This window comes from Carassius carassius, chromosome 36, assembly GCF_963082965.1.
Source record: "Carassius carassius chromosome 36, fCarCar2.1, whole genome shotgun sequence".
NCBI classification, from domain to species: Eukaryota; Metazoa; Chordata; class Actinopteri; order Cypriniformes; family Cyprinidae; genus Carassius; species Carassius carassius.
This window is the reverse complement of record NC_081790.1, coordinates 1,935,099-1,947,656: the sequence shown is the minus strand read 5'-3', so window position 1 is coordinate 1,947,656 and position 12,558 is coordinate 1,935,099. Positions and strand designations below refer to the sequence as shown.

The 12,558-nt window shown below is 37.1% G+C and overlaps 1 protein-coding gene and 1 long non-coding RNA gene across 3 annotated transcripts in view; both read left to right on the top strand.

The window, feature by feature from the left end:
* LOC132116886 (WD repeat-containing protein 7) overlaps nt 1-8,729 on the top strand; it is a 119,162-nt gene extending 110,433 nt beyond the window's left edge. For both annotated transcript variants that reach the window (XM_059525753.1, XM_059525752.1), the window contains 2 exons: nt 1,998-2,102; nt 8,403-8,729. In XM_059525753.1, the coding sequence (XP_059381736.1) occupies nt 1,998-2,102; nt 8,403-8,606 (309 nt within the window). In that variant the 3' untranslated portion in view covers nt 8,607-8,729. The remainder of the gene's footprint in view (nt 1-1,997; nt 2,103-8,402) is intronic.
* A 16-nt stretch (nt 8,730-8,745) lies between these two features.
* Nucleotides 8,746-9,174, top strand: LOC132116885 (uncharacterized). Its single transcript, XR_009425715.1, has 2 exons — nt 8,746-9,060; nt 9,128-9,174. It is a non-coding gene; the product is annotated as an uncharacterized LOC132116885 (long non-coding RNA).
* Nucleotides 9,175-12,558: the final 3,384 nt, after the last annotated feature.

The following is a 12,558-nucleotide window of genomic DNA, read 5'->3' as shown; positions in this document are numbered from 1 at the left end:
AGTGAAGCTGAGCTGCTTCAGTCCAGAAAGAGTTCATCTGGAGATATTACTGACCTAATTCTGACGCTTACTTGATGGAAATCAGTCAAGATTTGACACGAGAAGCAGCATCTAAACTGTGAGGATCAGGTTTTAGAGAAATCTGCATATCAGATATGATACAGTAGTGTTTAAATTGCATATAATCAAAGACTTAAACCTAAACTTAATCCAGACTTTACCACTCTATTTTTAAGCTGCATTACAATCACTGCTGTTTCATTTAATAAACTGAACCCTAGTTAAATGATTTCAGTATTATTTTGATTATATTATCTGGTCTTTTTTTTATATTATTATTTACTTTTGTTAATTTTAAAAATCATTATTTCACGTGCATGTATTATTTTTACATCATGGCAGTACTCTTTAATGTCAATAAGCTACTATTAGAATAATAATAAAAAAGTTATTGTTTTTTATTTGAGTAACATTTTAGTGTTTTTGTTGTGTTTTATGATTTGTATGGTTTATTTATTTTATTTATTTATTTATGTGCCCATATAGTAATTTGATTTTTAATTATTAGGAATATAGCTGAAATAAAATAAGCTTTTTTTATATTTCGCTTGTATTTAAGTTTCAAGTAACAGGATTTATTTATTATTATTTTGTGTGTGTGTGTGTGTAGTTTAAGTTTTGACTGTAATAACCCTGCTTTATGGGTTTTAAAGCACACAGAAAGTCATTCCCAGGTGATTTTCCTGAAGAGACTCGCTCTCAGTGATCTGACAGGCCAATATTTCTGGCGTCCCGTGTCTTTATTTCTGCTGTCAGATTTAGATTCGGTTTGATCTTTAATTGTGAGAGATTGTGTTAGCGTGCTGCTCTCATATCGGCGCGCGTGTCTCTAATCTAATGCCTGTGTTATGAGGGCCGGACAGCGGACTGTTTATCATTCCCACTGCTGCTGTTCATTCAGCACCTGACTGGATCAAACACTCGTTTAAAGGACATTATTATACAGACGTCTGATGCTCTGGAACGAGAATGTGTTCATGTGTTCATCAGAAAACCTGATGAAAGCATCCTAAAGTAGACAAGAAAGCTGACCAAAATGCTATTATTAAAATGTTTTATAATGCTATTATCGAGACAATAACTGCTTAATAACATTGTTATAAAATGATGCTACCATAATGAATTAAAAAAGGCTATTTTTGTGATTTGTTTTTAATTTTATCGTAAAGTTCTGTAGAATATATATATTTTTCTGTATTAATTCTGTAATAATTCTGTAGAATGTATATAGTGATAATATATTTATAGCACACAATTATATATTTATTTTACTGTATTTGTGACAGATTTTACGTAATGTTCTAAGTAATCATAACAAAAGAATAATACGGAAATAATAACAATAAAACAGTATATATTGTATTCTATACTCATAATATACATGTTCATATAATAAAAAAAATTATAAATTTAATTTGTAATGCTTGTATTTGTTGATATTTTTATTTAATGTTGCCTGTAAATATAGCAATAATAATAATAATGTGTTATGTGTATATTTTACAGTGATCAATATTTGTATTTTTGTTACTTTTTTATTATTTTATAATTCTGTACAGTCACTATGCTCTATATTTTAAACACAAATATATATTGAAATATAGATTACTGTATAATGATAATATATTTATATTGTACCATTACATATTGATTTTACTTAAAGTTTGCAAGCAGTTTTTATATTTATTTGTTTATTAATATTTAGTTATTTTGAAAATCACACTATATTGAGGCATGTCAGCAGTCTCTTCACAATGGTACCCATCTCAATCCCACAATGCACTAGTGCAGCTGCCTTTTCTTTCAGTACAATTGAACATGAAGCATCAGGAAGAGGAAGAGATGGGCTTTTCTTACAGGAGATGAACATGAATGAGATGTTTGAGCAGTGATTTAGAGATAGCTGTCTAAACATGTGCCTGTTTTTATTTCCACAGCATATTCACGGACATAAAGGACCCATAACAGCGGTGTCCTTCGCACCGGACGGACGCTATCTGGCCACCTACTCCAACACTGACAGCCACATCTCCTTCTGGCAGGTGAAGACCTCTGACCTCTGACCTCTAGAGTCAAAGAGTCACTTATAGTTGCAAACAGGATGCAAAATTGTTTTGGCTGTTGCTACAAATATACCCGAGAGACTTAAGACTGCTTTTGTGCTAGAGTCACATATAAATATAAAAATAGAAATGTAAATGTAAAAAAGAAAAGTATAATAAAAAAATCCATGAACGAATGAACTATAAGAGTAGTCTATTTATGTGTCTACTGTATTTAACATGTAGTGTGAAGCAGTGTCCCGCGGTTAGATCGTCTGAACAGAGACTTCGGTCCTGAGCAGGTCTTTCAGAAACAGTTGTCTTGTCTTCTCTTCCTGTATATGTGTGTGTGTGTGTGTGTGTAAGAATGTCTTCCAGGCTAATGGTATCATTACTGTAAGGCTAAACCGGGCCGTCTGAATGGTGTGTGTGTGTGTGCTAATGAATTCTCCAGTCCTCCAGGGTCTGCAGGCGTCCGTTTCGCGCTCGCCCAGGCTGGGATGAGGGCGACTGGCCGTCTGACACCGCTGAAGCCCTACCCTCTCTGGAGCACCGCGTGTGTGTGTGTGTGTGTGTGTGTGTAGACTGACTGACTCAGTGTGTTGGAACTCTAGAGCTTCCTGTGTGTGTGTGTGTGTGTGTGTGTGTGTTTCCCTTATCTTACATGCACCATCTCATGTTCAGATTTGTCAGATTTGTTCAGATTTTTGTCTGTTTTTGCAGCATGTGATCATGTCTCTCTGATCAAGCTCAATCAACTCTTCTGTAGATGTTTACATGTCGTGTCAAGAAATCAGTACAAATATCTGAAATAAATAGAATATAGAATCAGAATCAGAATCAGAATCAGAATGAGCTTTATTGCCAGGTATGTTCACACATACGAGGAATTTGTTTTCGTGACAGAGCTCCGCAGTGCAACATAACAGCGACAGAACAAAAAAACACAATAAGGAATAAAAAATACAAAAAAATACAAATAGGTGGGTAAGGATTGACAATATACAAATTGACAAAGTATGGCAGGTATATTAAAAAGAGCATTTATGTATGTACATGTATATTATGTGGAAAAATTGTAACTGTACGCTAAGTATGTGTGTTTGGATAAATAAGTGTATGTCTATATAAATATAAATATAAGTAGTATAGTGTGTTCCATGTATGTACATGTATATTATGTGCAAAAGATTTACGTGTACGCTAAGTATGTGTGTTGGATAAAAAGTGTAGTGTATATAAATATAAATAGTGTAGTGTGTCCCACAGTTATTATCAGCTGTTCATAAGATGGATTGCCTGAGGGAAGAAACTGTTCCTGTGTCTGGTCGTTCTGGTGCTCAGTGCTCTGTAGCGTCGACCAGATGGCAACAGTTCAAAGAGGGAGTGTGCTGGATGTGAGGGGTCCAGAGTGATTTTAACAGCCCTTTTTCTCACTCTGGATAAGTACAGTTCTTGAATAGATGGGAGGGTTGTACCGATAATTCGCTCAGCAGTCCGGACTACCCTCTGTAGTCTTCTGAGGTCCGATTTAGAAGCTGAGCTGAACCAGACAGTTACTGAAGTGCAGAGGATGGATTCGATGATGGTGGAGTAGAACTGTTTCAGCAGATCCTGTGGCAGGTTAAACTTCCTCAGCTGGCGAAGGAAGTACAACCTCTGCTGGGCCTTTTTCACAATGGAGTCAATGTGAATGTCCCACTTCAGGTCCTGAGAGATAGTGGTGCCCAGGAACCTGAATGACTCCACTGCAGTCACAGTGCTGTTCATGATGGTGAGTGGGGGGAGTGCAGGGGGGTTTCTCCTGAAGTCCACGATCATCTCCACTGTTTTGAGCGTGTTAAGCTCCAGGTTGTTGAGAGTGCACCAGACAGCCAGCTCTTTAACCTCCTGTCTGTAAGCAGACTCGTCACCGTCCTGAATGAGGCCGATGAGTGTGGTGTCATCTGCAAACTTCAGGAGCTTGACAGAGGGGTCCTTAGATGTGCAATCGTTAGTGTACAGGGAGAAGAGCAGTGGGGAGAGAACACAGCCCTGGGGAGCTCCGGTGCTGATTGTACGGGTGCTGGATGTGTATTTTCCCAGCCTCACTAGCTGCTGCCTGTCTGTCAGGAAGCTGTTGATCCACTGACAGACGGAGGTGGGCACGGAGAGCTGAGTTAGTTTGGGCAGGAGGAGGTTTGGGATGATCGTGTTGAAGGCAGAGCTGAAGTCCACAAACAGGATCCTCACATAGGTCCCCGGTCTGTCTAGGTGTTGCAGAACATAATGCAGTCCGATGTTTACTGCATCGTCCACAGACCTGTTTGCTCTGTAGGCAAACTGAAGAGGATCCAGCAAGGGTCCAGTGATGTCCTTCAGGTAGGCCAGCACCAGTTTTTCAAATGACTTCATGACTACAGACGTTAGAGCCACAGGCCTGTAGTCATTTAGTCCTGTAATTTTGGATTTCTTTGGGATGGGGATGATGGTGGAGCGTTTGAAGCATGAAGGGACTTCGCACAGCTCCAGCGATCTGTTGAAGATCTTTGTGAAGATGGGGGCCAGCTGGTCAGCACAGGATTTCAGACAGGCTGGTGTAACACAATCTGGGCCTGGTGCTTTTTTCCTTTTCTGCTTCCTGAAGACCTGGCGCACCGCATCCTCGCTGATCTGTATTGCAGGTGTGGGGGAGAGGGGGGATGCAGGAGGTGTGAATGGTGAGAGCGCTTGATTGGAGAGGTGTTCAGGGTGGGTTGCAGGAGTTGTGAGTGGTGTGAACAGTTGTTTGGAGAGGCATTCAGGGTTGGTTGCAGGAGTTGTGAATGGTGAGAGCGGTTGATTGGAGAGGTGATCAGGATGGGTTGCAGGAGCTGTTAATGGTGTGAACGGTTGTGTGGAGAGGCATTCAGGGTTGGTTGCAGGAGCTGTGAATGGTGTGAACGTTTGTTTGGAGAGGCATTCAGGGTTGGTTGCAGGAGTTGTTATTGGTGTGAATGGTTGTGTGGGGAGGTGTTCAGGGCAGGTGATGGGTGTTCTTTCAAACCTGCAGTAAAACTCGTTCAGATCGTCTGCCAGTCGTTGATTTTCCACAGTGCTGGGGGGTGGTGTCTTGTAATTGGTGATCTTCTTTAGGCTTTTCCACACTGATGCGGAGTCGTTCGAAGTGAACTGAGTCCTTATTTTTTCAGAATAATTCCTCTTTGCCACTTTGATCTCCTTTTCCAGTGTGTATTTAGCCTGTTTATACAAGACATTGTCCCCCTTCACGTAAGCATCTTCTTTGGCCTGACGGAGCTGTCTGAGTTTTGCAGTGAACCACGGTTTGTCATTGTTGTAATTTAGTTGAGTCTTGGTAGGAATACACATATCCTCACAGAAACTGATATATGATGTTACCGTCTCTGTGAGTTCGTCCAGATCAGTGGCAGCAGCTTCAAAAACACTCCAATCAGTGAGGTCAAAACAAGATTGTAAATCCTGCTCTGCTTCATTAGTCCATCTTTTTACAGTCCTTAATACAGGTTTAGCTGATTTTAGTTTCTGCCTGTAGGTCGGTATAAGATGAACCAGAAGGTGATCAGAACGTCCCAAAGCTGCTCGTGGAACAGAGTGAAATGCATCCTTTATTGTTGTGTAACAGTGATCCAATATATTACTGTCTCTTGTGGGACAAGTAACATGCTGTCTGTATTTTGGCAGTTCACGGGAGAGATTGGCTTTATTAAAGTCCCCAAGAATGATTAAAACAGAGTCTGGGTGTTGTTGTTCTGTCTCTGTGATCTGCTCAGCGAGTTTCTGTAAAGCTGAGCTCACGTGCGCTTGAGGAGGGATGTAAACACTCACCAGAATGAACGAGTGAAACTCCCGCGGCGAATAGAACGGCTTGCAGTTAATGAAGAGCGTTTCGAGATTTGAGCAGCACGTCTTCTTTAACACAGTTACATCTGTACACCACCGTTCACTGATGTAAAAGCATGTCCCGCCGCCGCGCGATTTCCCCGTTGATTCTGCGTCGCGATCCGCTCTAAACAGCTGAAAGTCCGGCAGATGGAGCGCGCTGTCCGGTATGGTGTCATTCAGCCAAGTTTCCGTGAAACACAGAGCAGCAGAGTGGGAGAAATCTTTATTTGTCCGAGAGAGCAGAAGAAGTTCGTCCGTTTTGTTGGGTAGAGAGCGGAGATTTGCCAGATGGATGCTAGGCAACGGCGTTCGAAATCCGCGTTTTCTGAGTCTCACGAGCGCTCCCGCTCGCTTTCCCCGTCTGCGCGTCCTCTTGAAGCGTGTGATCAGCGCAGCCGCTCCGCCGACAAGAATGTCCAGCAAAACATCAGAATAGTCGAAAACCGGTGAAATATCGGGAGATGTGTGTTGCCGAATATCCAGCAATTCGTCCCTGGTGAAACTGATTGCAGGAATATAACTAAAGACAGGACAAACTAACAAAAACACAAAAACAACTGCAGAGCACGTCACGGAGGCAGCCATCCTGTATCGGCGCCACTTCTAATTAATTTATATAGGAAATATAAATTAAAATATGATTACGAATGTAAATATAAAGAAAAAAACATTTAAACAAGGTTGTGGGTTCGATTCCCCGGGAACACATGATAGATAAAAACTGTTAACCTGAATGCACTGTAAGTCGCTTTGGATAAAAGCGTCTGCTAAATACATACATTTAATTTAAATTAATTTAAATAAACATTATCCATCCAACCATTCTATCCATCAATCATCCATCATTCTTTCTGACATCCATCATTCTATCTATCTTTCTATCCATCCATCCATCATTCAATCATTCATTGTTTCTATTCATACATCTTTCTATCCATCTTTCTGTCATCCATCCATCATTCTATCTATCCATCCGTCAATCATTCATTCTATCCATCTTTCTGACATCATCATTCTGTCCATCAATAATCCATCCAGCTTTCTGTCATCCATTCATCATTCTATCCATCTTTCTATCCATCCATCCATCATTCAATCACCATCCATCAATCATTCATTCCTTGTTTCTATTCATTCATCTTTCTGTCATCCATCCATCATTCTGTCTGTCCATCCATCCATCAATCATTAATTCTGTCCCTCTTTCTATCAATCCATTATTCTATCCATCTTTCTATCCATAGATCATTCTATCCATCTTTGTTATCCATCCATTCTTTCCATCTTTCTGTCCATCATTCAATCTTTCTATCCATCCACCAGTCATTCATTCCATCCATCTTTCGATCCATCCATCCATCATTCTATCATCTTTCTGTCATCCATCCATTATTTTTTCCATCTTTCTGTTCATCAATCATTCTATCCATCCACCAGTCATTCATTCCATCCATCTTTTTACCTATCCATCCATCCATCCATCCATCCATCCATCCATCATTCTATTATCTTTGTCTTCCATCCATTATTCTATCCATCTTTCTGTCCATCAATCAATCTTTCTGTCCATCCACCAGTCATTCATTCCATCCATTTTTCTATCCATGTATCATCCATTCATCCATCCATCCATCCATCATTCTATCAATCTTTATATCCGTTCATCCATTCATTCTTCTATCAATCATCCATTCATTCATCGTTCTATCCATCCTTCCATCGTTTTATCGATCTATCCATATTTCTATTCATCCCTCCATCCTATAAAGCTATAAATGTCAAGGTTTTATCTAGCTAACATTCAAAGTTTGTCTTGACAATATTTGCTTTTTAGAAAAAGAAAAAAGTTCAAATAGTTTTAATCTTACTTGCATTCATATTTGAATTCCAGTTTTGCATCTAGATTGCAACCTGTTTCCAGGAGCTGAACTGAAGTATAAAGGCTTTTTCAGTTCTGTTCTGAATGATGCAGAAACCTGATGTGTATATATATTAGGACTGTAAATCAATGATTTTTTTAATGTAATTCATTACACGACGTGTCTATTAATTTATCTGATTAATCACAAAAGCAGTCTGAAGTCTCTGGGTTATATTTGTCGCAATAGCCAACAATACGTTGTATGGGTCAAAATTATAGATTTTTCTTTTATGCCAAAAATCATTAGGATATTAAGTAAAGATCATGTTCCATGAAGATATTTAGTACATTTTCTACCATAAACATATCAAAACCTAATTTATGTTTATTAATATGCATTGCTAAGGACTTCATATGGACACTATTCAGATTTCTTTGCACCCTCAGATTCCAGATTTTCAAATAGTTGTATCTCGGTCAAATATTATGCGATCCTAACAAACCATACGTCAATGGAAAGCTTGTTTATCCCGTGTCTTTATCTGTGTGTGTCTCAGATGAACACGTCTCTGTTGGGCAGCATTGGGATGTTGAACACGGCTCCTCAGCTGCGCTGCATCAAAACCTATCAGGTTCCTCCGGTCCAGCCGGCGTCGCCCGGATCCCAGAACGCCCTCAAACTGGCCCGCCTCATCTGGACCTCCAACCGCAACGTCATCCTCATGGCCCACGACGGCAAGGAGCACCGCTTCATGGTCTGAGGGGTCAGGGGTCGCGTGACCTTCGACCTCCCCAGCTCGGCTGTCAACTGGTTTACACTCTTCCCTTCATTCCTCTGTTTATTTAAAGCATTTGAAGTTCTTTTTTTGATTATTTATGAAGATGATAAAGGACTGCAGGTCACCAAAACGTGTTTCTGAGCTTGAAGGTCAAGCGTGGTTTTGAATAGGAGTTTTATTTTTGTTTGATTTGCACAGATTGTCTCCGGTTGATTCGCTGAAGCTGGCTATATAAAGCTAAAGATCCCACCTGATCGCATCGCCGTTGATGTTATTTATAATCCTCGTTCCAATCATATCGTGATATCGTGTGTCATAGGAGTTCTTTTCAGGAATGGTTTTTGTTTGCGCTCGTGTTGTAGTCGTGAACTCTCTCGGTTTGCTGTTGTCTGTGTTTTTGTGAGTCACTTGCACTGAAATACACACGCCACGAGACGTACATACAGGTAAAAGACATCTAAACCTGCATCTGCACAACACAGCAGATCACAAATCACTGCTAGCTCAAATCATTCACCATTTCATCCCACTATTAACAACAAAAACACGTTATGTCTGCTGAAGAACTATTTTAGGATCATTAAGGATTTTTTGCATTGTGCAATGTTCTTCATAAAATGTAAAATAATTTACTTTTTATAAAAAAAAGTAATTGTGATAACTGCAATAAACATTTAAAATAAAGCAAATTAATTATAGCATTTAGCATTCAAATCAGCAAACTATAATATCATTTATTTATGAGTTAAAAAAAAAATGATTAAACTACATTTATGTGAATAGACAATAAATCAATCATAATAGTCTTAAATCTTAAAATAGGCTACATTTTCATTATACAAATAATAATTTCTTATTTTCACTGCTGGCTTAATATATTCTGTATTTCATCCCTAAATCAAATTAATTATCAATCAATTTGTGTGAGGAACTATTTTAGGATTATTAAGCTTTTTTGCATTGTGTTGTATTTTTAATTACAATCAAACACATTTGCATGTAATATAAATGGCATTCTTGTGCAGTAATAAATCAAATAAATTATACAGAATTAAAAACAGCATATATGTATTCAATTATTAAGAATAATTTCTTGAAAACAACTTTGATCAAAATACAAAAACATCATGATTAATTGAGTATAATTAACTCTTACTGGTCCTAGGCTGTATGTTCTTTACGCAGAATGTGTTTGTCTTGGGATTTTGGGATGAATATAAGGTTTGTCTGGAGAATATTTTGCGAGTTTAAGCATGTCGACAGTTTCCACACATCTGAGAAAATAAGAAAACACTTTCCCTCCATGATAGTTTACTGTGTCACGTTCACAGGATCTCAGAAAATGACTGAAAAATGAGTGTTTAAAGTCATCTGAAGTCGTAATAACGTGCATGTGATCTGTCCAGTGTGTGTGTGTGTGTGTGTGAGGTTGTTTTTCCCATGACGTTGTTTTTATGTGTGTGTTTAGACTAATGGAAAAGTCCTTGAACGTCCCGTGAACTGACGCAAAACTCTAATCATTGGATGATTGATTTTTTTCCCTGCATTTATTAGTTACCCCCCTCGTCGTATACATGGATATAAATACAAACGCTTTATCTGTAGATTAGATGTGAAACGCTCAAGACTCGCGTGTGTGTGTGTGTGTGCGTGTGTGTGTGTGTGTGTGTGTGTGTGTGTGTGTGTGTGTGTGTGTGTGAGAGAGAGAGAGAGATAATGGTACAACATTCACTATCAAGCTGTGCTTTAATGCTGTTGCTGAATAATAAATCTTGTTGTGTAATTGTGTTAATAAAGGTAAACGTGAGAATCAGCCGTCGTCCTTGTTTCATTCACACAGATATAACATTTTTTGACAGTATGGTTTTAAAATTGGATTGTTGTTGCTTTATTTATTTTCTGTTTTTTACAGATATCAACAGCTGAGAGTTAGACATTTCATAAAAAAAAATGTTTACCTTTTATTTTCTGCTGTTGTTTGTATTTTGTTATCGTTTATTTATTTATTTCTCTTTTTTTGCAGGTATCAACTGCTCAATTTTATTGCAGTTTGTAAAAAATGTTAGTGCAAATTAATTTTTTGTTGTCTTCATTTTATTAGTTTAGCTATTTTTTTTTAGATGGTTTATGCTCAAAATTGTATTTTGTTGTTTACAGTCAATTCATTAATCAATTAATTCCTATTTATTACAGATGTCGCTTGTTTAAAGTCAAGCATAAATTTTTATTATTTTTATTGATTTATTTAGCTTTTTTGAAGGTTCCAAGTAAAAAAAAAATGTTTTGATCTTGTTTTCTATTTCATTTATATTTCGCAAATATCACATGAATTTTATTGCAGGGTTTGTTGTTTTTAATTACTTTTTTTTTTTTTTTTTTTGCAGATACCAGCTTAGAGTAAGACAATTTATAATATATACATATATATATATATATTTATACCTATATATATATATATATATATATATATATATATGATTTTTGCAGATATAAAATGTTGTTTTATTTTTGATTTAAATGCATTTCTTTTTTCTTTTCTTTTTTAAAAAAAGGCAATTTTATTTCACTTGTTGCATCTCAAAGCCAGTCTGGTTTACTGATTTCAAACACCCAAAAGTTTAGGGCTCATTTAATTATTCGACAGAGATCCTGCAGGAGTCCACCGGGACGCAGCGTTTTGTTTTCCTCTGAATTTGAGCAGATCTTCAGTGGTTTTCGCTCTAATAGAGAGCATCAGTTTACTTCAGTCTCCTGTCCAGCCTAATGCTATTTCTGAGAGTGAATAAATACGATTTTAGTTTCCAGCCGTTTTGTGGAGATTTTATTCCTCTCAGGGTCAGGAGAAAGGGGTTCATAGATTGACTGAACGACGAAGAACAGATGCAGGTCTTCAGGAACGCTCTCAGTGTGAAATATGATGACCATTATCAGCGCTGTCAGAGATTCATCATGACAATACAAGCTCACGCTGAAGCTGAAGAGGAGAAATCAACAGCATTCAGATTCATCTGATAATTAGCAGGACTGAGACTGATGATGAAGATTATAGAGCCCATCAGATCAGAGTTTACTGACATTCATCACTAATTAATGATAATCAATGAAATTTCTTGCTCGACTTGGAGTCCAAAATTTCACTAATGATCATTAATTACGGTTCTTTTCATTAATTTAGCATTTATTAATATATGTAATTGTTTGAAAATATCAAATGTTTATCAAAAGCATGTCGATATTTTCATGTGATTTATTTAGTCATTTACTTTGCATATAATTAAAAATTTTTTTGCTGTTTTTATTTTATTGTTGTTTTTAATTCATTCGGTCATTTTGCTCATTTTACAGAAATCAAATGTTTTTTATTGATTTTTTATTTTATTTTTTTTTTTACATTTAATCAGATGTTGACAGCAAAAGCATTATTTCTTTATTTTGTTGTTTTTAATTTATTTCAGTTTTTTGCTAATTTACCAATATCTAATGTTAATATCAAAATAATTGTATTGATTTTTTTTAATATTGTTTTTTTTTTTCAATTATTTGCCGTTTTTGCATGTTGATATATTTCTTAATTTTTTTTAAATCTTTTTCTTTTTAATTATATTAATTGGATTATTTTGCTAAATTCCCCAGACATCAGTCAAGCCAATCATTTTATTGCATTTATTTATTTTTTCATATATATATTAACAGCTTTAAGTGAAGCATTTACCAGATTTTGTATTTAATTATTGTTGCTATTTATTTCTCTTTTTTGCGGATCTCAACAGCTCAAAGCCGGTCTTTTTTTTTAAGCACCCAGAGGTTCAGACCTTATTTAAATATTCGTTCAGTATTTCAGACGAGGACACAGGACCCAAACTCCTCCAATCATCCTGGAGTCTCCCTCCAGAGAACATCATGTCAATATCTCAGCTGCTGCGTCCAATTAATC